Source organism: Callospermophilus lateralis, chromosome 5 (assembly GCF_048772815.1).
Source record: "Callospermophilus lateralis isolate mCalLat2 chromosome 5, mCalLat2.hap1, whole genome shotgun sequence".
NCBI classification, from domain to species: Eukaryota; Metazoa; Chordata; class Mammalia; order Rodentia; family Sciuridae; genus Callospermophilus; species Callospermophilus lateralis.
This window is the reverse complement of record NC_135309.1, coordinates 105192785-105219767: the sequence shown is the minus strand read 5'-3', so window position 1 is coordinate 105219767 and position 26983 is coordinate 105192785. Positions and strand designations below refer to the sequence as shown.

General features: G+C 33.6%; 1 protein-coding gene across 2 annotated transcripts in view; it reads right to left on the bottom strand.

Moving 5' to 3' along the window:
- Ap3b1 (adaptor related protein complex 3 subunit beta 1) overlaps positions 1-26983 on the bottom strand; it is a 230536-nt gene that overhangs the window by 56825 nt on the left and 146728 nt on the right. For both annotated transcript variants that reach the window (XM_076857095.1, XM_076857096.1), the window contains exons 21-22: positions 22953-23025; positions 17047-17153 (exon numbers count right to left, since the gene is read on the bottom strand). In XM_076857095.1, coding sequence (XP_076713210.1) covers positions 17047-17153; positions 22953-23025 — 180 coding nt within the window. The remainder of the gene's footprint in view (positions 1-17046; positions 17154-22952; positions 23026-26983) is intronic.

Here is a 26983-nt window from a genome sequence, read left to right as displayed (position 1 = left end):
AGGGTCAATGAATATGTCCCATGTCATGTCTGATCGCTGCTAAAGATGTGAGGAGGTAAATGTTACCTTAGAAAGATGTGCTTTAAATTTTTAGGAGATTTGTTCTGTTGACAGGGAAATAAAGTCAAAATAGTAATTTTTTTTCACAGTTTATCATGTTGTTGTTGTTGTTTAGCCAAATTAAAAGTGCACTGAGGAAATATAAAGAATGAATTATTAAGATACTTTTAGTCAAATAATTTAAAGCACTAACTTATTCTCCATTTATGGTGTTAAATATTACATGTTAAGCAATAAAAGCAATATGTAAAGGAACACAACCTTTTCCAGATATGTGCTTGATGGGTGTAATTCTCTCAATGATGTGAATAAACATTCTAAAAACAGAGCTCTTTAAACTGACAATAGTGGGGATAGGTTTCTATAAAAATGAAGCTGGAAAACTGGAAAGATTAATTTCACTCATTCAAAACACATTTGATGAGCAACTATTATGTCTTAAGCACTTGGAATAAAAAGGCCAATAAAAGGTCCTATCCTATCTTCTAAAGGCTCAGACTCTAAGATCTACATTTTTAATAAAAAGATAAGACAATCCTTCTTCTATGTGATGTTTACTGATGTCATCTGAAGTCTCTCCACTTAATTTCTCATAGGCCTCTAGACACGTAAGAGTTGGAAGGGACCTTGGAAGCAGTTAATTCCAGTTCCCAAATTTTATAGATGAAACTCTGAACTTAATTCAAGAACTGAGGCACTAGTTTAAATATATAAGACTTTATGCCAGATCATACTCTCAAGTGTGAGTGTTCAATCTTCAGTGAAAATATGTGATAAATGAAAATTTCTGAAATTATACCCTTAATAAACTTATTATGAAAAATTTCAAATGTACACAAAGCAGAAAGATTAATGTAAGAAAGAAAGAAAGAGGAACTAATCACTAAGTTTCAAAGTGATCAAGCTCTAGGGGGTGGGGTGTAGCTTAGGGGTAGAGTGTGGACTTAACCAGTATGAGGCCCTGGGTGCAACACACAGCACCCAATCAATCAATCTCCCCTCCCCCTTCTGACACAGACACACACACACCACACACACACACACACACACACACACGCACACAGACACACACATACGCGACAGTGGAAGTATCAAAATTTGGTCAATCTGTTTTATCCAATCGTTTATTCCACTTATGAATTATCTAACAGCAAATTCTAGCTATGATATAATTTTATCAATAAATACTTTGGTTTTTATCCCTAACAGATAAAAGACTTTGTAAGAAAACTTAAAATATTATTATCCATACTTAAAGACAAAATTACATACAAAAAGATTTCCCTACGTTCATCTAGATACAGTGTTTGCATTTCCTTGACATCTTCCCAGAACTGGTTTGCTTGAAAAAAGATTCAAAGAGATGCTTACGTGGCATTTGGCAAGTTTTTCCTTTCATTTAAAACATGCAGTGTAAAGTGAAGTTGCTGAAATTTCATTTCTTTTGGGAAGGATATATTTTTTGAATCAAAGTGAAGAACAGATATTAATTTAACATATAGGGGATATATTATAAATTCAGTAATGTTGAAAGCTGCAAATTTAAGAGACATAACCCCAATTGATAAGCTTATCAAAGTTGTGTGTAATTACATTCCTAAATGGTTTAAATAACAGTGTGTCTGGTATGTTCTAAGGTAAGTAGTTTTTACTTTCTTTTGATTATACTGTCATATACTGTACTTATCCATTTTTACTTCATACTCTAAATCTTTACAGTCTCTCATAATAAATTAATGTCTTATGTTTGTATGGAATGAATCCATTTTCTCCTCCTTGGAAGAGAAACAAACTTTTTAAAGTATCACAATAATATTTTCCATGTTTAGTTCAGGGTTCTCATGTTAAGAGATTCAATACTATAATATGTGATTGGCCAGTGCATAATAACCTAAGATATCTTAAAGCTTAAAAAAATGTATAATTCATCACAAATATCACAATTCAACAGAAGTAAAAAACTTGAAACGTAGCAGCTGACAGTCCCAAAAAGTTTAGTCAGCTTTAGATATGGAAAATAAGATTACTAAAAAGGGTAAATATTTTAAAAACAAACTACATATATTTCTAAAAACTCATTTCCTATTTTATTATATTTAATTATAATAAACAAAAGTCCAAAATCATAATCTTAGAAATAAATGGGTAGATCTTTTTCAGTAAATTGTCTCAACTTTGAAAATAATGAACCCACACTTAAGCAAAAGGAACCATAATAGAGAAGGAAGAGAAAAATAAAAGACCTAAGCTTTTCTTTACCATCAAGTCTTTAATTCTTTAATTTCTTTTATGTTTGTATATATATTTCCTTTGTTATTTGTTGGTGGCTTGAATTTTTGTCACAATTAATTACTACTATAATTAGCATCTGATATAGATTTCTCATCATGGAGAATTGTACTGAAATACTGACAAAGCATTACCAGTATTATCCACCAGTTAAGTATAAGCTGGCATATATTTAAACAAATTAAAAAATACTTTGCAATAAAAAAATCTGCCAGTAAAAATTAATAACAGTCTTTTTTTAAAAAAAAATGGCTCTTTTTAATCACCTGGAAAAGTTACAGTTGAAAATGGTCTTATAACTATAAGACCTTCAAAGAAGTGCAGAAACAAAAAGATCAAGAAGCAGGATGGCATACCTTATCGTTTAATTTAAAAATTAAAGTAATTCATGCCCAGAAGAGAATTGAATGGAAGAACAAGATGGGACGTGGCTAGGCAATGGAAGCACAAAATACTGTCAAATTTTAATTAAAAAATGTTTTCAATTTAAGCAGACCCAGGCCAGTGATTTTTCATTATTTTTACCACAGTTCTGTGACTACTGACATTTTCATCAGAACAAATAAAGGATTTTCCCCAAATTTAAAATGACAAAATTATTTTTAATTTTGGCTTATAATTCCTTCCTCCTATAAACCCCAAAGGATTTGATCTTATCTGGACTTGCTTCTTAGCCTGGGGCTGGGATACACTTTAACTTTTCAAAGTAAAGTATAAAAAATATTTTATGAGATAGTTCTACTATATAAGAAAACAATCTTTTATCATAGACATATTATCATCTTTATGAATGAGACCACTATTCATGAAACACTATGACTTAGTAAATGCTCTTATTCAACTAAGATATCCTTCAAAGCAATATGTCCTTGCAGAGTAACTTGAAAAAAACACGGTACAACACTAACTAGTAGCAACTGGAAGGGTGGAGGATGAGAATCTACTTAAGATAAAAGTCCATTCAAGAGAAAATGAAATCCTAAGTATAAAGCAACTTTAATCATATCAACCATTATTATAACACACATTATTATCCAAACACTGCTTCAGCAGACTTCAGATGTACTGAATCCAAGAGAATTAATATAAAAAACTAATGTTGGAAGCTGTATTTGTTTTGTGTATAAAAAAATGCATTTTCTTTGCCTCAATCTGTCTCCCCAGATTCAAGTGCATTACATACAGGTTTCCTCCTGTCCTTCAGCCTGTAAGATCCTCGGAGAGATTTGAGGGTGGGGGGCGGGGACATCAGTTACATGTCTTCTTGGTCATCCTGTCAAACTTAATATCCTCTTTTTCTGGTCACAGGAAACTCCATGCTGACTACTGGTATCAACATGTACAGATGCTGGTTTGATTTTGTTGTCACTGTTTTCACCCTGGCATCATGTGAGGATGAAGTGACAAACCACAAAGCCAGTTCAAGGAGAGCAGATGGTGAAGAGCTGACTAAAAATTATCTTTCTATATCTTCATTGAGAGGAAAAGTATTTCAGATATCCACATTTTAAATTGTGTTCACTATTGAATGTCTTGTTAGATTTTAAGCTATGGTGGTACAGAAGAAAAAAAGCATCGGTTGTTGAGTTCAGCTAATAAGGTTTAGGTTCATAATCAGGGAAAAAAAACAATGATAAGTTGTATCTAAAGAAATTTTCAAGTGAGCAAGATTTTACAAAAGCAAAAGCACTCAGTACTCTATAATTACATGCCTTTAAGGCAGTTTTTCTTTAAAAAACACTCAACCATCAACTCAATGAAGACAGGAACCTTCACGTCTTATTTATCACTATATCTCTGGCTTCATATTCTGAAGAAACTGGGGCTTTGTCTTAGCTCTTGAGAGTCTGCCTTGGAATTACCGAAATAATAGAAGTGATTTTTATTATTCATGGAAGGCCCACAGTATCTCCACACAATAATTTACGCCACTGAGGTACCTCATAGTGAGCCCCTAGATAAGAGACAAATCAGGACTGGGGGCCGACCACGCCAGAAAGATTAACTGTGAGATTAGAGAGTTGGGGTTTTGGGTCACTTACTAATCCACCTGATCTCTTGGGAGAGGGGAGGGCTGGAGATTCAGTCCAACCGTGTGGCAATAATTCAATCATTCCTAGGTAATAAAGTCTCAATAAAAACTCTGGACCCTGAAGCTGGGGAAGCTTCCTTGATTGGCCATACTCTCAGCATACTGCCACATTTCAGTGCCAATAGGGCAAACCAGAAGTGCTCTGTTTGGAACTCTCCCAGAATCTGCCCTATCTGTTGCATCTTTTGGCTAATTCTAGTTTTTAACCTTTGATTGTAATCAAGTTTTATGCAAAATATAGCCCTTCCCTGAGTTTGGTGAGTTGTTCTAACAAATGATTAAATCTGAGGGTAGTTTTGGGGAAACATTTCAACCTGCAGTTGGCATCAGAAACCTTGGGCCAATGTAGTGGTGTGGAGGACTGTGCCCTTTAGCTTAAGTTTGGCTAACTCAGTAGCATATTTTAACAAATTAGCCTCCACCCCCAGCTATCCCAGCTCTGTTTCTCCATTCATGGACTATTCTTAGAATTACTGTTCCCCAATATACTATACCTTTGAATTCTATCATGATCAATTATCTTAATGAGCCTTCCTGTATCCTCCTAAATTAAACTTCACATAGGGATGGTGATCCATGCAGATCAGATTTGTCATTTTTACAGTGGCACAGTCATGGCTTCCTTACTAAATGAGTTAGAGGTATGCTGTCCCCTGCAAACCACCAGGAAGCCAGGTGGGTCTTGGTAGCTGGAGTTCCTCCAGCATCTTTTACCATTCTCTGTTTACTCGGAACACATTAAGCACATTACTACTTTTCTATAGGTGCCAGGACATGAAAAAATTAGAAAGCAACAAGTTAAGAAACCATTACTAAACTTTTTCTAAGAGCTTATCGCTAACATATTTCTCTGGCATCAGAAATGGTTATTCCAATCTACACATGCTATACTTCAGCCACACCAAACTAGTGTTTCTATAATATTCCAAGTTCTTTTGCATCCTAGGTCTCTGCACCCACTATTTCCTCTGCCCAGAATGTCATTTCTTTTACTCTAGCCACTCAGACAAACTCTTTCTTATTCAAGACTCAGCTCCCGGGTCCTATATGTAAATTCTTTTCTAAAAGACCTTCATTGCCAAGTTAGTGAGTTTGTGCTCTAGTAGTACAGCACTTACAGCACTAATGATTTGTCTGTTTCCCTCAATGAATGGAGTTTTCTCGTACTCTTATCTGCTCTACACTTTCATTCCATATTTCACTCCTTTCATTTGGCCTTTTCCTTTGTTCATTCTACTGTTTCACAGAATTCCATCTTCATTCGTCTTCTCACCCCACAAAGTGTTCCTGACTAGGCTCTTCTGTTTCCCTACCTTTTATTTATTTATTTATTTTGATACTGGGAATTGAACCCAGCAGTGCTTAACCACTGAGCCATATCCTCAGCCCCTTTTATTTTTATATTGTGACAGATTCTCACTAACTTGCTTAGGGCCTTGCTAAATTGCTGAGGGTAGCCTTGAATTTGTGATCCTCCTGCCTTAGCCTCCTGAGTTGCTGGGGTTACAGGCATGTGCTACTGTGCCCACCCTGTTTCCCTACCTTAAATGATTATCTATATCCTGATAGCTTTGACCAGTGTGTGTGCATACATAATGCATGAGCATACATATTTAAAAAATAGCTGATCTGGCTCTTCTCTGAAATACAGAAATTAAGGTCTTACTGTAAATCCCCAGCTTGATGTTCCACAAGTACCTCAGAGTCAACATGTCCCAAACTAAATTCCAGTGTTATTGTTCTCTCCTATTTTCTTCTGTATTTTCTACTTTTGTTACTTAAATACTATTATCCAGATAATCATTCAAATGAAAACTCCAGTTACCTATCTAAATAATCACGAACCCCTTCAGTTATTCTCTTCCTGTCCAATTAATCTTCCTAATAAATTAACAATAGATTTGACTACTACCAGTGACCTCTAAAAAGAATCTTCACAATTCCTTTCAAAGTCTTCATAACTTGGTTTCTAACCTTTTTCCCATTTTCATCTGTAGCCACTTTCATTTTTCTAAGACATACATTTTCTACACTACCTATTTGTAGCTACATAATTTATCAAAAACATGATACACACTGTATCTTTTGTCGTTGATCTGACCATGCCCTATGTCTGAAATCTTGTCTCCTCTTCTTCTTGCTGGTGGAATGAGTCATTCTTCAAGACCCATCACACATATCACTGCCCAGGCTGGAGTTGTAGCTCAGTGGTAAAGCACTTGCCAAGAACAATGTTCGTGAGTCACTGAGTTCAATCCTTGGCACACATAAACAAACAAATAAATAAAATAAAGGTATTGTGTCCATCTACAGCTAAAAAATAAATAAATAAATAAATAAATAAAAATATGACTGACCATGTCCTTACAGCGCCTCTTTCAGAATTACATTTTCCTTTCTCTTTTCTTATAAAGATTTCTGGTCTGTTTCATTCACTAAACTCTGAGCTCCTTTAGGAAGGGACTATGTCTTATTAAACTTAGCATAGTAACTTGGTGATAATGTGTTCAGTAAAAATGTCTTGTAAGTAAATGATATTAGGTTGTAATGAAGAATCTTAGTATGCATTTGCCTTAGAATGCAAATACATAATCTATTTTCTATGAACAATATAAAAATTATATATACATGAACGTTCTTAGGCATCAGAAACTTTTATACTAATGAGAATGCTGCAAAATAAGACCTAAGAAATATAGCCAGTATCCCACAATCTAAAGTCAGACCATCTGTGATTAGGTTTATGAAAGGTATGTCTTGCTTTAAGCTTATTTTAGAATATGGTTGATTCTTCTTGTTGAACTTTTTAAGAAACAATTACTATCCTCAATCAATTACATGGCTAACATAAATAAAAATATTTTTCTTGGCAATGAATCTAAAGAGTTAAACTAATTTTATTTCACTGTAATTTTGTTATAAAATTCTTTGAGAGTTTTAAGGTATTTTTCTTGTTATTTAAAACCTGATATGGACTTGTTAACTCTCATTGATATGACCTCTAACTTGGAATTTATAAAAGTTAAGCATGGAATGAAGTATGTAAGGTCACCTATGAAGAAAAGACTTGTCAGGCTAATCAAGAGTAAGTAAGAGTTCAGGCAACACACAGGTGCATTTTAATAGCTGAATTATTTTAAGGGGTCTACCACATAGTTAGGAAATGAAAGAAACTATAAAAACATAAACCTTAAAGTAAAAAATGATACGTTTTTAGATTTAGTGTGAAACGCAAACCAAATGAATTAAGGTGTACAGGACAGAATAGAATTCAATGTCGTCGAGGACATCTGTAATATTTCATATTTAGTAAAGTTTATATTTAATATTATTCCAATTCATGATAACTGAAATGTAAAATAATTCAGACAAAGAGATAAAGAACAGATTAAAAAACAAAAGAAAAACAGTGACAACACCATGAATAAAATTTAACAAATCTGAATGACACTCTCAAGCGTATCTCCCAGATTTCATTCCTCTTTCCTCTTGGTGTGATAAGTAACCAGCATTTACACTTGATGTTCATCAGTTGCAAGTATGTTTTAAGACATTTCAATTAATCTCCTAATAAACTAATAAAGATCTGATCACTACCAATGACTTTTAAAAAATGCATCCATTAACCATATAACTATTTTACATATTTTTATATTTTCTATGAATGGCTTCATATTATACTATCCTATAAGTTAACTTTTTAAATATTGTTTTGGAGGTTTACCTATGTGGAGGATGTATTTGTAGTTAGTATATTTTAACAACTGACACAGTATTTCATTGTATAAGTCTGCTACAATTTGTGTATCTAAACTAGGAAAAACAGCTTGTTTACAATTTTGTGCTCTTAATATGTGCCAGTGAACATTCCTGTTTTCACATGTATCAATACAGATTGCTGGGTTAAAGGGATGGAAATTTTCAATTCACTGAACATTTCTAAATTACTCTTTAAATCATGGTTTTACCAATATGCATTCCCACTAGCTATGCCTACGTTTTTTGCCAACATAGTTAAGACTTTTTAAATTTTAAGTCAGCTTACTTTAACCTTTTAAAATATTAAAAACAAGCTTCCTATAATATATATTTAAAAATATCATATACACACTATTCAAGAATTGAAATAAACTTTCATATTTTATATTTGATTTAAGTTACTTTATTCAGTAATATTAAGAAAACACAATAGGTGGAAAAACTTTTGATTGCTTGGTTGGTCATCAGATGGAATGAACTACTATGGGTCTAAAACAACTAAGCAGTAGTTTTAGTAAATGCACTGCCTCTCTATTGAAATAACAGCAGAATAAGTTTTCAGCTGGAGTATAGGAGAGCTTGATCATTTCAAGATACAAATGGATAACTATAAGATCAGGATTTAGGAAAAACTACAGGTGCTCGTTCAGGTGACCCTTGAGCTACAGTTGCTAGACTTGGGAGCATTATCCAAGAATCAATTCCCTGATCTTATGGAAGAGAAGACAAAGAACAAGAGAGATGGCTTGACCCACTGATACTTGGTTCAGTTCATGAGGTGCTAACATTTTCCTCAAAATAGAAATGACAGAGGGAAGAAATGCTTGAACACAAGCTCCAAAAATTCCTGCATAGCCCATTTTTCTTAGCATTGCTTCATTACTTTGTGGGAAGTATTATGGATTTCTGTAACACGAGTCCTGGTGGTATTAAGCAGAATTAAGAAAAATGTTACTAAGGAAAGACACTTAGTATTTACTGCTCCTTTAATATTTCCTTAAGAATATAACTTGTGTAATTTTTTTCCCTTAACTTAGTACAACACCGAATGCTCTCAATAGATTTAGTTTTCTTTTCTCTTTTAAGTTCTGAGAACAAGAAAATATGCAGTCAATTCAAAACATTTTAAAGCAAACTGATATCTATACTTTTAGTATGAAATATCTGGGATGGAAAAATGTTACAAACCTACAACAAACTTTCAGGATTGGCACACAGTGACTTTTGCCTGACTTAGATATGCACACTATGAGAATGGTCAACTTTGCTGAGCAGACTCACCAATTATGATTTTCTCTACAAATGCTTCTGATTGTGCAGATCTCTGTACTTCTCAGGGACCTTAACTTTTTGTTTCACTGAACCTCTTTTTCTTTTCTTTTTTCCTCCTTTTTTTGGGGGGGGAGTTGTTGTTCTTGTTTTTATTTTTATTTTTTTGTTTTATTCAGATAGGGCCTCACTAGGTTGCCAGCTGGCTTTGACTTCTTGGATTTGAGCAAACCAACTGCCTTAGCCTCCCAAGTAGCTGGATACAGGGGCATGTCACTGCACCTGGCTCTCTTTGGAGTCACTTTTCCAAATTTTCCTTGCATAGTTCTATTACTCAACTTGGGGGCTAGAGGAAGGGGAAAAAGTAGAACAGATGATATCAAACCTATATAAGTTAAAAAAATATATATGTATATATATTTATATATATATGAAATATATGTATATATATTTATATAGCTTTGACATCATACACACATAAATATATGATGTCAAAGCTATATAAATATATATACATATATTTCATTTTTAAAAATTAGTTATACTTGACAGCAGAATGCATTTTGTTTCACTGCATACAAATGGAACACAACTTTTCACTTCTCTGGTTGTAGACAATGCAGATTCGTACCATTTGTGCAATCATACATGTACCTAAGGTAATGATGTCCATCTCATGCGCCCTCCTCTCCTCCCTACCCCTTTGCCCAATCCAAAGTTCCTCCATTCTTTCTATGCTTCCTCCCCACATTATAGATCAGCATCCACTTATCAGAGAGAACATTCGGTCTTTGGGTTTTTGGGATTGACTTACTTCACTTATCCTGATATTCTCTAACTCCATCCATTTACCTGCAAATGCCATGATTTTCTTCTTTTTTAATGCTGAGTAATATTCTATTGTGTGTTTGTACATACACACACACACACACACACACACACACACACATATATCTCACAACATTTTCTTTATCCATTCATCTACTGAAGGGCACCTAGGTTGGTTCCACAGTTTAGCTATTGTGAATTGTGCTGCTATAAACATTGATGTGGCTGTGTCCCTGAAGTATGCTGTTTTTAAGTCCTTTGGGTCTAGACCGAGGAGTGGGATAGCTGGGTCAAATGTTGGTTGCATTCCCAGTTTTCCAAGGAATCTCCATACTGCTTTCCATACTGGCTGCATCAATTTGCAGTCCCACCAGAAATGTAGGAGTGTGCCTTTTCCCCACATCCTCTCCAACATTTACTGTTGTTTGTATTCTTGATAGTTGCCATTCTGACTGGAGTGAGATGAAATCTTAAAGAGTAGTTTTGATTTGCATTTCTCTAATTGCTAGAGATGTTGAACATTTTTTTCATAAGTTTGATGATTGATTGTATATCTTCTTCTGAGAAGTGTCTGTTCAGTTCCTAGGCCCATTTATTGATTGGGTTATTTGTGTTTTTGGTGTTAAGGTTTTTGAGTGTATTATATATCCTAGAGATTAGTGCTCTATCTGATGTGCGTGTGGTAAAGATTTGCTCCCATTCTGTAGGCTCTATATTTATCTCACTGATTGTTTCTTTTGTTGAGAAAAAGTTTTTTAGTTTACTGATTCTTGGTTTTAATTCTTGCGCTATAGGAGTCTTATTAAGAAACGTGGGGCCTAATCCAACATGATGAAGATTTGGGCCTACTTTTTCTTCTAATACATTAATTAATTCCTGGTTTAATTCCTAGGTCTTTGATCCACTCTGAGTTAAGTTTTGTGTATGGTGAGAGATAGGGGTTTAATTTTATTTTGTGCATATGGATTTCCAGTTTTCACAGCACCATTTGTGAAGAGGCTTTCTTTTCTCTAATCTATGTGGTTGGCACTTATGTGTAATATGAGATAGCTGCAATTATGTGGGTTGGTCTCTGTGTCCTCTGTTCTGTACCATTGGTCTACCAGTCTATTTTGGTGCCAATATCATGTTGTTTTTGTTACTATTGCTCTGTAGTATAGTTTAAGGTCTGGGATAGTGATGCTACCTGCTTCACTCTTCTTGCTAAGGATTGCTTTAGCTACTCCGGGTCTCTTATTTTTCCAGATGAATTTCATGACTGCTTTTGCTAGTTCTATGAGGAATGTCTTTGGGTTGATTGGAATGGCATTAAATCTGTATAATGCTTTTGGTAGTATGGTCATTTTGACAATATTAATTCTGCATATCCAAGAACAAGGGAGATCTTTCCATCTTCTAAGGTCTTCTTTTTTTTTTTGGTTGTTGTTTTGTTTTGTTTTTTGTTGTTCTTGTTGCTTTGCCAGGCGTGATGGCACACACCTGTAAGTTTCTAGGGAGACTTAGGAGGCTGAAGCAGAATTGCAAATTCTAATCCAGACTTGGCAAATTAGTGAGACTTAGAGAAACCCTGCCTCAAATTTAAAAAAGTAGGATGATTGGGGGTATAGCTTAGTGGTAAAGCATCCCTGGGTTCAATCCCCAGCAGCAGCAAAAAAAAAAAAAAAAAAAAGGTATTGCTTTTTGTTGGAAGCTTTATATGAATTATGGGTTTGTTTGTGCCAATATAAGTCAGGGAATCTGCTTTTCTGGGACCTCCTGGGTGAAATTCCCCAGTTTGAGAAAATTCAGATCATGCTAGTGCCCTGCCTCAGCTCACAGCCTATGCTAGGAGATGGGTATAACCTGCCAAACACCAAACAATGTGTTTACTGCAAGATCCTGCCACACTGAAACCTTATCCCTGCCTTTGATCTACTTTCCCTAAATAAAGAATTGGGGCCTTTTTCAGTTGTTCAGTTTTAGTTCCTATCAGGGCTGGAAGACCCATCAGGTGTCCTGCTTCTTAAATCTAATCTCTGGCTTTGTCTTTATTTCTTACTGATTATTTCACACTTTTTATCTTCCCAGGTGTCTCACCCCTCCTAGCAAGAACCTGCTCTGTCAGGTTGCTGGCTACCCTGTCATAGATAGATGTATTACATCTAAATCAAAGAAAATCTGGAAAATGCTGAAAAATATAAATCACCATAATCTCATTATCCAAAAAATTCTGCTAACACTATGATGGATTTTTTCCTACTCCCATTTCCTTGTAATGAAAACAAAAACAAAAACCATACCACACATAGTTTTACAAAATCGAGACCTACATATATAACATTTCTGTAACCCATTTTCTGTTCACACTCTAACATGTTTTCTCATCTCATTAAAGTACCATACTTATTATTTTATTTTATTTTTTGGTACTGGGGATGGAACTCAGGGATATTCTACCATGAAGTTACATCCCCACATCTTTTAAATTTTTATTTTGAGATAGGATCTCACTAAGTTGCCAAGGCTTGCCTTGAAATTGGGATTCCCTCTCCAAAGCCTCTCAATTGCTGGGATTACAGGCATGTACCACCACGTTAATCCAATGATTTTTTAAATAAACTGAATATACCCGACTACCAGCACCCAGATCAAAAGGCAGCATGTGAGCAGCATCTCGGAAGTTCCTCTGAGTTCTCTTACAAGTACTTATTTTCCTAAGAGTCATCATATTCTGACTGGTAATATCACAGATTAATTTTTCCTGTTTTGATATGTTGCAACAACTCTATTGTTTTAAAAATTAATTAGTTCTTATTATGAAATATTTAAACACAGAAAAGTACAAAAAGGAAATCAACAAGTGACCCCCAAATTGTACCACCTAGAATAACTGTTAAGTATTGCCACAAACATGGATAGACAGAAAGACAGAGGAACAGACATATTACCCCATCAGATGGGATCACAGCTGTATTTTCACTGAAGAAAGTAAAATAAATCTTTCCAAAACTTCGGATAAAAGCTCTTTTAAGAGTTCTAAGTCATATAAAAATAAAATCTGTTTCAATTTTGCATGTTATTTATTGATTTCTTACTATTAAATAAAATGAGATGGCTAACATGCAGACCATTACCTTTTCTTATCAACATAATCAATTTTTTCATTTTTAAACTATTATTTATACATTTTTATGACTATAATTTCAAAGATACCAATTCTGTTTTTGAATCATCCCTTAACTGGTTTCAGCAATGATCAGTGTCTTTATTCCCTTTTTTTCTGTAAGTAGGACTTATAATTATTTTAATGCCTAAGAATAACTACGTGCAGCCTTAACAGAAGGAAAATGACACAATTTTCTTGAGTCATATTTTATTTCCCTTATGAAGCTATAACAAAATAAAAACAAAAATAATAACCAAATAATTTGTGCTTAACAGGTATCAGGTGCTGTTACTAACATTTCACATGTTAACTCATCTTAAATATTAACAACAACTGTATGAAGCAGATAGCATTACTATATTTATTTTACACATGAAAACAAACTGAGATACAGAAAGGTAAAGTCTGTTGCCCAAATCCCTAATTTTGTAAAGGGCAGAGCTCAGATTGAATGCTGGAAGTTTGGCTAAAGAGCCTATTCCTTAGCGGCTACGTTACATTGCTTGGAATGCCTGCAGCTGGACAAAAAATGGGCTAGGAAGAGTAAAGAATGCTAGTAGCGTTAAGTGGTAAAGGCCTGGGATGGCAGATATTCTGCAGTAAATACAGCAAACCATTTAATGCACATTGTACAATGTCCTTTATGAAATTGTGGTGATTGTGGTCACCCATCTCATGTTATTTCATAGTAAGAAATCAATAAATAACATGCAAAATCGAAACAGATTTTATGCATATTGTTGATTAATTATCAACTATGAAAAAATAAAACTGGTAACACTGAAATGTCTACTGGACAATTATCAGGTAAAAACTTGTTTAAAATTATTTGATCCTAGGACGTTTAACAAAAAAGTACATTTTTCCAGGAATACAAATACTTTGGTCCAGAAAATGTGCTCGATGTTTGGAAGTCAATGTCACAGCACATTTCATAGTATTTGAGGTGCCATTGCAATATACCTTTATAGGTCTCCATTTATAGTTCCACATTCATGAGCTCTACATATGAGTGTCAGTATCATTCAACTGCTTCATTACATATCTTTTGTGGTCACGACCAAGCATTTCTAGAACAAGGTAAATATTACTTGATTATAAGTTACTTTTATTTCTCTTTTCCAAACAACTAAGGCTACATGTTGATTTTAAAGTTAAAGTTATAAAAAAGTTCCTGTATTTGTTGAGGATCCTTAACATTATATGTGAGTTATAATTTTTGAGGATTTTTCCTTGTTTCCCTCTCCAGTCTTTGGTCCACTTCTTTCCAAATTCATACACATAATGAGAAAACTTAGAATTTGGTTGATTTGTCTTCTTTTCTCAGTATTGTTCTGAGAGCTGGAGGTGAGGGTAGGGGGCCATGCCACTGTGCACCAAGATATTCAATTTATTTCCTTGTCTTACTTTTCAAAGTTCTACCTTTTTGTTTAAAATCTATTCCTTTCTTTATTTGGCTGTTGCTGGGGAATTTCTGGTTGCTGTTGTTTCTCTTGGGTGTTAACTGCTTGATCATTTGTTAGTCCTTGGACGTGAGTGCTGGGCCACTGTATTACTCCACTGTATTACTTGGCAGTCCTGTTTCACCCAACTTCAGATGGAGGGCTTTTTTTCTTTTCAAGAGCTCATCCCAATAAATGTTTTCTTAGTATAAAAGGGTGAGTCTTCCAATTGCTTCATGATGAATGAACACTGACTACAAGCTTTTGTGATCTCAACTGCATTTTTTTGACAGTTAATGAAGTGTAAGAGTCTACTAGTGTACATCATCATATATTACTCCTAACAATATTAGTTAATATTATTGAGTGACAATAATGTGTCAGTCCTTTACATGTTATTATCTCATTAATCTCACAATAATCCTGCAAGGTAGAGATTATCCTTATAGGAACTGAGGTGCAGAAATGCTACGGACTAATTTGCCCAACGCTAAACAGCTAGTGAGGAACAAAGCAGGGACTGGTACCCTGGACATCTGATACCTGCACACAAGTTATTCATCTTGGTACCTGCCTAACCAAGTTTTTAGGGGTCTCTTGAACTGAATTCTTAGATTAAGGAACTGTTTCACAAAGATTTTTTGATTACACTTTTCTCTTTATAGTATATCACAAATGCTCAATAAATATTTATTACTTGAAAAAAATATAAGACTTAACTGTTTATTTTCAATGCTTCCCCATTTCTTTTAATGTGCCTTTTCCTTGTAGAAATAAGAGGAGTGAACTAAAATTCCAAATACTATTCTTACTCCTTTCTCAGTGGCTGTGAGAAAGTATCATTCAACACTCAAAAAAAATTTTTAGCTTAATAATTTTCACCTGTACTTCCTAAGTGAGCTGACCAAGGGTTAACAAAAAGGCAAGTAGCTCTTTTCAGAACTTCCCTGCATGGCCCTGGGGTACTACATTTGCTTTAAAGGAGAAATTTTCTGTAAAATAGATAAGACTTAGGTACTCTTCTTCTCTACATTTGGTAGACGTAGCTGTATACTCCCTGGCAAGTTGAGATCACCAGTTAATAATCTGTCAGCCCTGAGAACTACTTGAAGCACCTGATCATTGATGGACCCTGTGTCCATCAAACCTTGCCAACTACTATTTAGTTTGTAGATTTCTGATAACAAATTAACAGGTCAAGCATGTCAACAGATTATACATCCTAGGCAACAATCTTGATTTAAAGTGAGTGGTTAATAGATATAACATGCTAATGCAAAAAAAAATTATTGCACTTTCAGATACAATGATGGGTTGATGGTTCTGACATTATTTTGTGATAAGCAGGTCTCTTGTCTCACATCAGGTCATAATCTATAAATAACATTAAAGAAATTTTTAAAAAGACATCAGTGGATGTAATAAACACAAAGAGAAATACAATGTTGGGCTTTTAGAATGAAAACAATTATGAACTTTTAGTAGCAATATGGTAAATGAGCTATGTGGAAGAAACAGAATGGGAATGTAAGTAAGTTACTATAGAGAAAAATTCTTTTTCTTTCTTTTCTTGGTGTTAGGAATTGAACTAAGGGCAATAAACTCTACCATTTAATTAAATATACAGCCCCTGGACAACCATTCTTTTAGGTAGGATTTAAGTACAGTTAAGTGTTGCATGATGACTTTTCAGTCAATGACAGACTATGTATGATGTCAGTACTATAACACGGTATTGCCTAGAGACATCACAGCTGTCTTAGTTTGTGTAAGTATACTCTATCATGTCCCACCATGAAAACACCTAAAAATACACTTCTTAGAACATATCCATATTGTTCAGTGTCATATGACTATATGTAAACTAACTCAATGTTTCACAAAGTCCCTATATGATACAGATAAATAGTAGTACTAGAAAAAAATGTACACTTAATAATTACATGTGACTATCAAGCAGAAGCAAATTAAGAAAATAATGTTTTAGGCAGAATCAATTTAAAAACCACTTACAAAATGAAAAGGTCTTAATTTGATTTGGACTTGTTAAATGAGAAACTATTCTAGATTAAGAATATGCTTAAATTATTTGAATTTCAATAAAAAAGATGCAATGGCATCCAATGAAAACTGAGCTAGGACATATTTTCAAAATAACTTACACTGATGACTGATGAAGAAGTTGACAAGTTTAAACCTTCAAGATCAGCTATCAAGCTTGGAGAAAGAGCTGGTGTGGGAAGTACAACTGGAGTGGATACTGGGTTAACTGTAAGAAAAGGCCCAAATTAGCAAATGTGCATGAAAATTTAATTCAAATTATTAAAAGCAACATTTTTATTTTGTTAGTAAATCTAATTAAATTACTGTGATTAATAAATGTATGACAATTCTATTTAACATCTTGATTTAGTCAAGTTATTATCAAGTCATGGTAGTTATTGGTCTTAGCTTTCAAAACATAATGGCAAATCCTATAACAAAATAAGGATATAAATATCTTGAGTAATAGTTTTTGAAAATTTTTATCACATAACATTATCACTAACATTTATCACCCAGTAATTTCACTAAAAGAAAAAGGTGAAAAAACATTTTCCACACTAATGTAAAGAATAACAATAGCTTTCAAGACAGTTCTCTAGTGGAGTCAAAAGTCTTAAAAGGATGTTTAAATCATTTCTCTATTTTATTCTCCACTCTAATTAATTAGGAGCCCAGGCTACCTAATTCCCTTCTAATTATACTTTGTCAGCAAAGCTATATACTTGATTGAAATGTTTTACTTATTCTAAAATTGGTAGGAACTTGAAAATCTTCTAAAAAATCTTCTAAAAATGAAAATCTGATTACGTCACTCCCCTGCTTAGGATTCTTCAAAGACTCTTAAATTGCCAATAACTAATTGCCAATAACTCTTGCCTTAACTAAGAGCATAAGGTCCTCGATGGTCTAGCTCAGCCCTGCCCAACAGAACTTTCTATAATAATGGAAATATTCTATATGTGTGCTAATATGTTGGCCACCAGCAACACATGTATAATGTGCTTGATAAATGTGGACAGGATGACTATAGAAATGCATTTTTAAATTTTAATTAAGTTAAATAGCTATATGTGGTTACTGGCCACCATGCTGTACAGACAGCTCAGATCTAGCTTATCATCAATTTAATTAGCTCTTTTAGTTCTATGTACCACAAGTTCTCAAGATCTTGCTTCATGTGTTAGAGGCTTTTGTGTGTTACTAAATTTGCCTAAAAGGATTTCCCCGTCTCATTCATTTCACAACTTCTACCTCATAACACTTAGAGGAAAGGACCTCCCTTACTTAAAATATCTTTGCCTTCTCTGTCTCACAGGTTTTCTTGTCAAATTTCTATAACCATACTTCTCATGTAATGTGAATTTGTATCTTTACATATTTTACTTTCTACTAAGTCTGTGTAGACAGAGGCTGACAACACTTTTTAGTGCTTTATACTTTCTAAAGAGTTCATTGAAAGAAATAAATTAAAATGTGGAAAAAGTTTTGGCTTCCAGCCAATTGTCATTCCAAGGTAACACTGTAAAGGGAGTAACATACTTAATTTGACATCGTTTTTCAAAGCATCTTTTTCTCATTTTAGTCTCATAATATCCTGTAAATTAGGTCAAGAAATATTAATTCATCGAATTAACAACAAATATTTCTTCAGCAAAACAGCAAGGGAGAGATAAAGAACATAAAAATACGGTTCCTGTCTTCAAACAACTTCAAATCTAAGAGAAAAATAAACAAATGCTTTAACACAAAGTAATAGTGCTGGTGCTGGGGCTGGGGCTCAGTGGTAAAGCACTTGCCTAGTATATGTGAGGCACTGGGTTCTATCCTCAGCACCACATTAAAATAAATAAATACATAAAATAAAGATATTGTGTCCAATTACAAAAAAAAAAAAAAGAAAAGAGAAAGTAACAATAAAGTCCATAAGTGATACTACCAAAAGAGAAAACTTTCAAAGGAAACAACAAAATTTAAACAAACACAATAGAAAATGTGTATGCAGAATGGAGACTGGGTGAAAGAGGGACTAGAGCCTTTGTTTCCCCTGAACTCACTCAGTACAACTGAGGCACTGCTACAGATCCCAGACCTCCTCAGTGTCAGACCGACACTGAAAACCACTGTAGCAGGTGCCATGGAGAGCAGGACTAGGGGAGGAATACTGGGGATAGGGTGTACTTTGGAGGCTTCATGAACAGAGGAAATGAAGCCCAGTTTTTAAGTAAAAATGAGATCTGCACAAGAGGAAGGGAGATCCAGTTAACCAATGGATGAAGGAATGCTGTAAACAAAGGCTGAGGTGGGAATCTGGAAAAAGAAGGGAGTTGAATTTATGTAAAAGACCAAGGGAAACTTAAAAATCTACCAAAGAGATGAATGGTATGAGAAATATGGTATTGCAGGATGAATTATTCAGATGCTAGTATAAGAAACAGACTGAAGGACAGAGCAGTGGAGTTGGCAGGAAGGAAAAATTTATAATAATTTAGGGATGAGGTGAAAAGAACTAAAGAAAAGCAATAGCAGTGAGAAGGTTTCTAAAGGACATGTATACTAAAGACACTGGAAAATGAGGCACAGGAAAATTAACACTGGCCAACGTCATAAAGTAAGTGAATGGCAGAATTACCAGAGAATTAGAACTGGCTCTTCTAACTTGGATTAAAATGTTATCTTTCTATTCAACATGTGACTTTTCCGGTGGGTTATAAATATCTTTGTTCATGTGTTGGTCCGTCTATACATCCATTCACACATCCAAAATATTAAGTGCCCAGGAGAGATTTGAAAAATGAGTAAGAGCCACATGCTTTTCATTTTAGTGACTTGGGAGGCTAAGGTAGGATCACTAGTTCCAGGACAGCCTGGGCAACTTAATGAGAACTTGTCTCAAAATAAAAAATAAAAAGGCCTGTGGACATAACTCAGTGTTGAAGTGTCCCTAAGTTCCCAGTACCACCCACCAACAAACAAACAAAAAAGGAAATTGAATAAGCAATAGCCTCTCATTTCAATTATGGCTTGGCTAAGATCCATGAAGAGATGAGGGGAGATTTAGATATGAAGACAATTTTTCAGATGAGAGGCTAATTTTCTGTTTTGGTTTTTTTTTTACACTATTTTCTTTGCTAAACATATTCAATACAATAATTATATAATTATTCTTCTAATCAAAGTTTTGTTACAAAAATGAAGAATAACTAAGACTCTTAGTATATAATGCTAATATGTAATCATTTAACCTGTTCAACAAAGGGAAATATATCCTATTTGTAAAAATGTAGGTTAGAATGAAATTTTCTTTAAAATAATACAAAAATCTTACCTTTAAATTCTTATAAAACTTAAATTTTAAGAAAACCTTTTGTCTCTTCAAAAAATACATCTTTTAAAAATGAATCAAACTATAACAATTATATATTTTATAAGTCTCCATTCTTAACATGCCTATATGTATCTTTTAACTTAGAATTAACTCTGTTGTTTATAAATTACCCAGTCTATGGCATTTTGTTACAACTCTCTGCATGGACTAAGACAGTATATAAGAATAGGTGACTTTTGATCTGGGATTTTGAAAGACAAGAATCAGCCTGCCATCAAAAGATTTGGGGGAAGAGTTCTCAGCAGAGGACAGCAGTACTAATGCCCTTGACACAAAGGAACATGGTATGTTTAAGCAAACAAAGAAGCCAGAATGGTATAAAATGTGGATGAGAGGCAAGGAGTCAAATCATCTATGGTCTTAGAAACCTAGGAAACGAGTATGGACTTTAATCTAAATACAGAACTAAGCCATCAAATGAAAGAATTTAAAACAAGGAAGGAATAAGACCTCATTTTGTAGTTCACTGGTAGGATAAATTTCCATAAAAACTCAAAAAGCTAAAAACCAAAACCAAAAAAACAAATAACCCAATCAATAAATGGGCCAAGGACCTGAAGAGACACTTCTAAGAAGAGGATATACATTCAATCAACAAACATATGAAGAAATGTTCATCATTTCTAGCAATTAGATAAATGTAAATCAAAACTACTCTAAGATTTCATCTCACTTCAGTCTGAATGGCAGCTATTATGAGTACAAACAACAATAAGTGTTGGCGAGGATGTGGTGGAGAAAGGTACACTCATGCATTGCTGGTGGACTGCAAATTGGTACAGTCAATATGGAAAGCAGTATGGAGATTTCTTGGAAAACTAGAAATGGAACCACCATTTGACCGAGCTAACCCTCTCCTTGGTCTATACCCAAAGGACTTAAAGGGACACAGCCACATCAATGTTTCTAGCAGAATAATTTACAATAGCTAAACTGTGGAACCAATCTAGATGCCCTTCAGTAGATGAATGGACTATAAAAAAAATGTGGTACATATACATAATGGAATATTACTCAGCAATAAAAGAGAATAAAATCATGGCATTTGCAGGTAAATAGATGGAGATGGAGAAGATAATGCTAAGTGAAGTTAGCCAATCCCAAAAAAACAAATGCCGAATGTTTTCTTTGATATAAGGTGACTGACTCACAGTTGGGTGGGAAGGGAGAACAGGGGAGGAATAGACAAACTCTAGATGGGGGGCAGGAAGAGAGGCATCAGGGGGTTAGCAATGATGGTGGAATACAATGGACATCATTAGCCAAATAGCATGTATAAAGACAAGAATTGGTGAGGTATGAAAAATTGTGCTCTATAGTGTAATATGAATTGTAATGCATTCCACTGTCATTTATTTTAAAAAATCAATTAAAAAAAAAAAAGAACTACTAGGTCAGCTGGGCATGGTGCCACGTGCCTATAATCCCAGTGACTCGGAAGGCTGAGGCAGGAGGATCATGAGTTCAAAGCCAGCCTCAGCAAAAGCAAGCTGCTCAGTGAGACTCTGTCTCTAAATAAAATATAAAATAGGGCTGGGGATGTGGCTCAGTGGTGGAGTGCCCCTGAGTTCAATCCCAAGTACCCTCCCTCCAAAAAAAGAACTACAGGTCAAAGGGTACATATGATTAAAGTTTGAAAGATATTGCTAAAATGACCCCCAAATTCTAAGCCTATCTGTATTCCTAAAAAGAGCATATACATGCTGTTTCTCCAAACCTTCATAATACTGGTTGAGACCAAACTTTGAAATCTTTGATAAAGTATAAAAAATTTGGTTCCAATTTCATTTTTAATATCTCTACACTATGTATCTCTTTTTGTTATGCATTTTAATTTATATATAATAAGAACTGGCTGTGACTATTAGAGATAGGTTATCTAAACAATATAAATGGGACAAATTCATGATAGAATGAGGCAACTTAAAAACATAACTAAGCCCAGCATGGAAACACTACATTGAAAAATGACAGTAGTTTAATACTCATGAAGTCTTACTTCTTGTTGCTCTTTTCCTAGTGCAAACTTATCTAGTAACAAAGTTAGTTCCACTATTTCTCTTCACAATGCTGAAGTATTTAAGGGAAGTGGTGACTATACATCTTTGCATAGTTGGGTGAGTATACTTGTAGAATTCTAAATTCTCAGAAGATTTGCTGGGACAAAAATTAAAATGTTGATAGGTGTATCCAAAAACTGCATTACCCATTCCATTCCTACCCAAACTATGGCAAGTGGAAGATGGTGATGTCCTTCCTATTTCCAATTATTTTCTCAATTCCTCACCTACCTGGGTAAGTTAGATGTGTCAGTTCCCATAACTAACATCTCACAATGTAAAAGCCATGAGCTATTAATACTTATATAGTGAAAAATTACAATGTATAATATTTTAAAATATTATTTTAAGATGAATTTTATATACTTTTTGGCCATCTATACTTATTCATGTGACACAAAACTAATAGACTGAATAGATGAAGATACTAATATTACTGATTTCCAGTTTTCTTGCTTTATTCATTTATAAATATTTTAAAATAAATTTTGGTAAGTTTGGGGACATGTAAATAAAAGTTGCATTAAAAGGAAAAACACTCTTACTCAAAACTGAAGAAAAGTTTTATAATACTTACAATCATCTAGATCCAGAAGTGAAACATCTTTGGTAAGAAGATTTCTATCTTGCTTTATTTGTTTTCCTATCTCCTATAAAATAAACATTTGATTAATTTTATCATGTTTTGTCTTAACAATCTATGTTAATCTACTTATAAAGCAAACTTTTTTCTCAACCTTACAAATTAAGTTTCTGAATGATTATCAAAATGTTTTTCTGAATCAAAGAAAATTTGTGTCTCAATTAGCACACAGCATTTGGACCACATTAGGCAAACTGTAAATAACTATAACTAACTTTGAAATAATTTTTAAATATTTTATGTTTAAAGATTATAAAGGACCTTAGAAGAAAATTTAAAGGTACTAATTATTTTATAACATGACAAGTTTCTGCAAACATAAAAATGTAATGTGACTCTTTGGTAGAAAGTGCACAAATAGTCTTGAAATTAATTTTTAAACAACTTTATTAATAAAAAAATGCTCAAACATCACATGCATAGCTCTAAATTGCTGACAGATTTGTGATGGGTTAGCATCTTCTGATATGGTCTGTGATAGGCACTATACTAAGTACTTGGTACTTTGTTATTGGGTTGTGTCAGACTCTTTTTGCCAAAGGTCTATATATGACATTAGCACACTCTTGTTCTTTAGAGGAGTGGAAAAGGATTCACTTACTTTTTTTTGGCTGTTTTATAGACAGAACTGATATTTCAAAAGTAGAGCTTTGCCCACTACAGATATGCTTATTAATCTTCCTACATTTATAAAACATGTGTAGCTATGGAGTAGAACACAGTATCCCTAAAGCCTGAGGTATTCACAGCTTGGTTACACATTCAGAAAATATTTGTACATCTAAAAAGAAGTTTAATTAAGTTCTGCACTGAGTAGCACTATTAACAACTAAAGATCAACAAAGAATAGGGTGTTAAACATATCTGTGTCAAAGTTACTTATCTTTATAATCTATGCTCTTTTTATTTTACATGAAAGTTTCTTCGGTTAAAAGTGAGAACTTTTAATCAAAACTTTCTGTTAATTCATTCATTCATTCAATAGATAGGTATAGAATTTTAAATGTGTACCAGATTCTGTGCTAAGCAATGGAAATAACAGCCTAGACCTCCAAAATCCCTACCTTCAAATAACTTACCATTAACTGAAGGGATTAAAAGCTAATTGCTAATGTAAACTGGTATAAATATATTTGAAGTATTCCTCTAGCCATGGAAACACATCACTGAAGAAAAAGGTATATTACCACCATTTAAAGTGTTGAAGCTTACGCCAGCATGTACATGAAGAACATTACATAAAATACATGGCATGCAACATTTTTAAATGATTTAAGTTATGCTTGTTTTCTTCCTTATGCCAATACTCAGAAAATTATTTTCCAGGTTCATACAATATACATTAAAACACTAACAAAAAGATCAACACTGATTTTCCTCCTCATAATAATTATTTCTGCCACTGAAAACTAAAAGTCATCTAGATGGGATTTCTTTTTCATTCCTTATTTAAAAACAAACCAAAGAGTATGTGTCAACTTCTCAAGCAAATAACAATGTTAGGGCTGGAGGAAAAACAGAAGAAATGTTCCTTTGAGGCTGAAATTTAAAAGTTGTAAGAAAATGAAAAGAGGTTCAGAATAAAAATGCGACTTCAACTAGAATATCATTCCTGTGAAAAAAGAACATATAATAAAAAGCACTTATCATCATGTGACTTATCAAAATGCTATGCTGAGCACAATGGGTGTAGCTTCCTATAAGCTACAATGGTGCATGACTGTTTTTATGGAATTGTAACCTCCCCACCTGAAAAATTAGAAACCTATCAAATCAAGATAAAGTTAAAGCTGAAGGCAAGTCTATACCTTATTTCCTACTTCACAGCTAAGAATGTGTAACAATATCTATTACATACACATCAGGTCACACACAACACAGAACAGGGCTGCATGTGAAATTGGCATAATCTCTTATTAGAAGCCTTAAACAGAAAGAAAAAAGGCTTTCAAAAGGACAGAATTTTATTGACTTCCTGAGAACGGCAAATAACCAGTGACTGAAATACAACATTAGCAATAGATAATGGTCATTTCTACTGAATTGAAAAAGCCTTGCATTCCGAATCAAGGGTATAAAATGCTTCATAATGTGTTTGGCATTCTTCTCTTATATTTCATTTTTCATTTTAAAAAATCCATAGTAAGTTCAAAACATTTTCATACTTAAAGGATCTACTATAAAAATAAAAATCTGAATTCTAAACAAAGAAGTTAAGAGCTCTATTCCATCAAACATTTCTCCATTTGCAATTCATCTTGGTAATAGAGACAGAACCTGGGTAAATGCATATAGGACTTGAGGCAGGAGATTTTTCTTGCTCAATGCATAATTCATGTGCTCCGCCTGCAAAGTGTGTAAAATGAGAATTTCACACCGCAGCATGAGCCATGGAGCTGCAGAGAAAAGGCAGATGAAATCATATTTTACTGTGTGAATTTTATTTCTTACCCTCCCAATATTTATACAAAACCATCATTGACAAACCAAACACATTGACAGATCACCCACTGTTTCCATTGTGTTAGTACTTGAGAAGAGATCAGGCAGAAAGATAGACAATTTGTTTTTGTATATTTTTTTAAATAGAGGATTAGGTTTTTAACAGCTGAGTGACTGTATTAGACTTTTATAAGGACAACAGTAACTGATCTTAAGATCTCACTATAAAAAATATCTAGTTATCAATTCATCATCCTCAAATCTCCATTTTGTTTCTATGGTATTCGATTATACACCTCAACACATCAACATTTTCAAAATGAAATACAAAGTCACAGGGTTAAGAAACTGATTTCTATTTAATGTATTTCATTTCAAATAATAAATAAAAAATCCTGGAAATATTTATCAAGTTCCAAATAATACAAACGAAAATATGTAACAATATACCTGTAAAGATTTTTATGTATTATGCATGTTCATTTTCATGCTGATTATAAGAGGAAAGGTACATAGAAAAAAAGATTTGACATGACAAGCATCAAATATGCTTCCACTGGAAAGAGGTTTGAAATTTAAAACTATAAGACAGGATAAGCAGTATGTAAAGTTTGTCAAACCCATATACTGTGCTTTGAAATCAACAATGATTTGAGGATAATTTCTAGCTTCATAGGGCAAGGTATGTGAATGAAATATTTTCAATTACAATTAATACCAAGGACAATTTAATGATTCTCTTTTTTTTTCCAAGTCATCTGACAAATTTGATTTAAAAAATTTGAGACTCACAAACTTGTTTCTTAAAACAAAGGTACAATTCTAATATACTGAGACTTCATTATAAATTAAGAAATTTAAATGGTTAAAATAAAGTTTTCCCTATTAGACTACACCTACTTCGATAAGAAGGAATGCTTACTGGTATTCCCTTTGTTTTAAAGGTCTCGGTTGAAATCAAATGATATTTCTGTTTTGAAGAACTTAAAGTATGAAGTAAATTGGAAGAGACAAATCACACCCAAGAGGCAAAGTTTAGAATTGTTAAAGAAGAAACTAATACTCTTCAATATTCATAGAAGTTAGAGCAACATGCGTAACTACTTGTAATAATATAATTAAAGCTTGTTTCTTATTCTCACAGAGAAAAAAAAACCAATTGGAAATTATACATACTTATACATCTCATGCCAAAACTGCTTTATCCCCAAGATCTTTCACAAAAAAGATCTTTATCCACAAGATCTTTTATTAAGGCAAATCTTAACATTTGAATGCTAGTAATCAAACCAGCTTGGTCCTCAAAGTACTTAAGAGATATAATCTGTTTCTCTGCATCTCTCAAAGAGGGATTAGCAAAGTCCGAAGATACATAACCAGAGAGTACCTTGAACACTGCCAGGAATACACAGATGACAGTGTTTTTTCACAACTAGTACAAATATTAATCTTGATTCAAATACAGAAATGCTCTTAATGTTAAATGAAAATGCACTAAATTTATTTATTTCACACTACCAGAT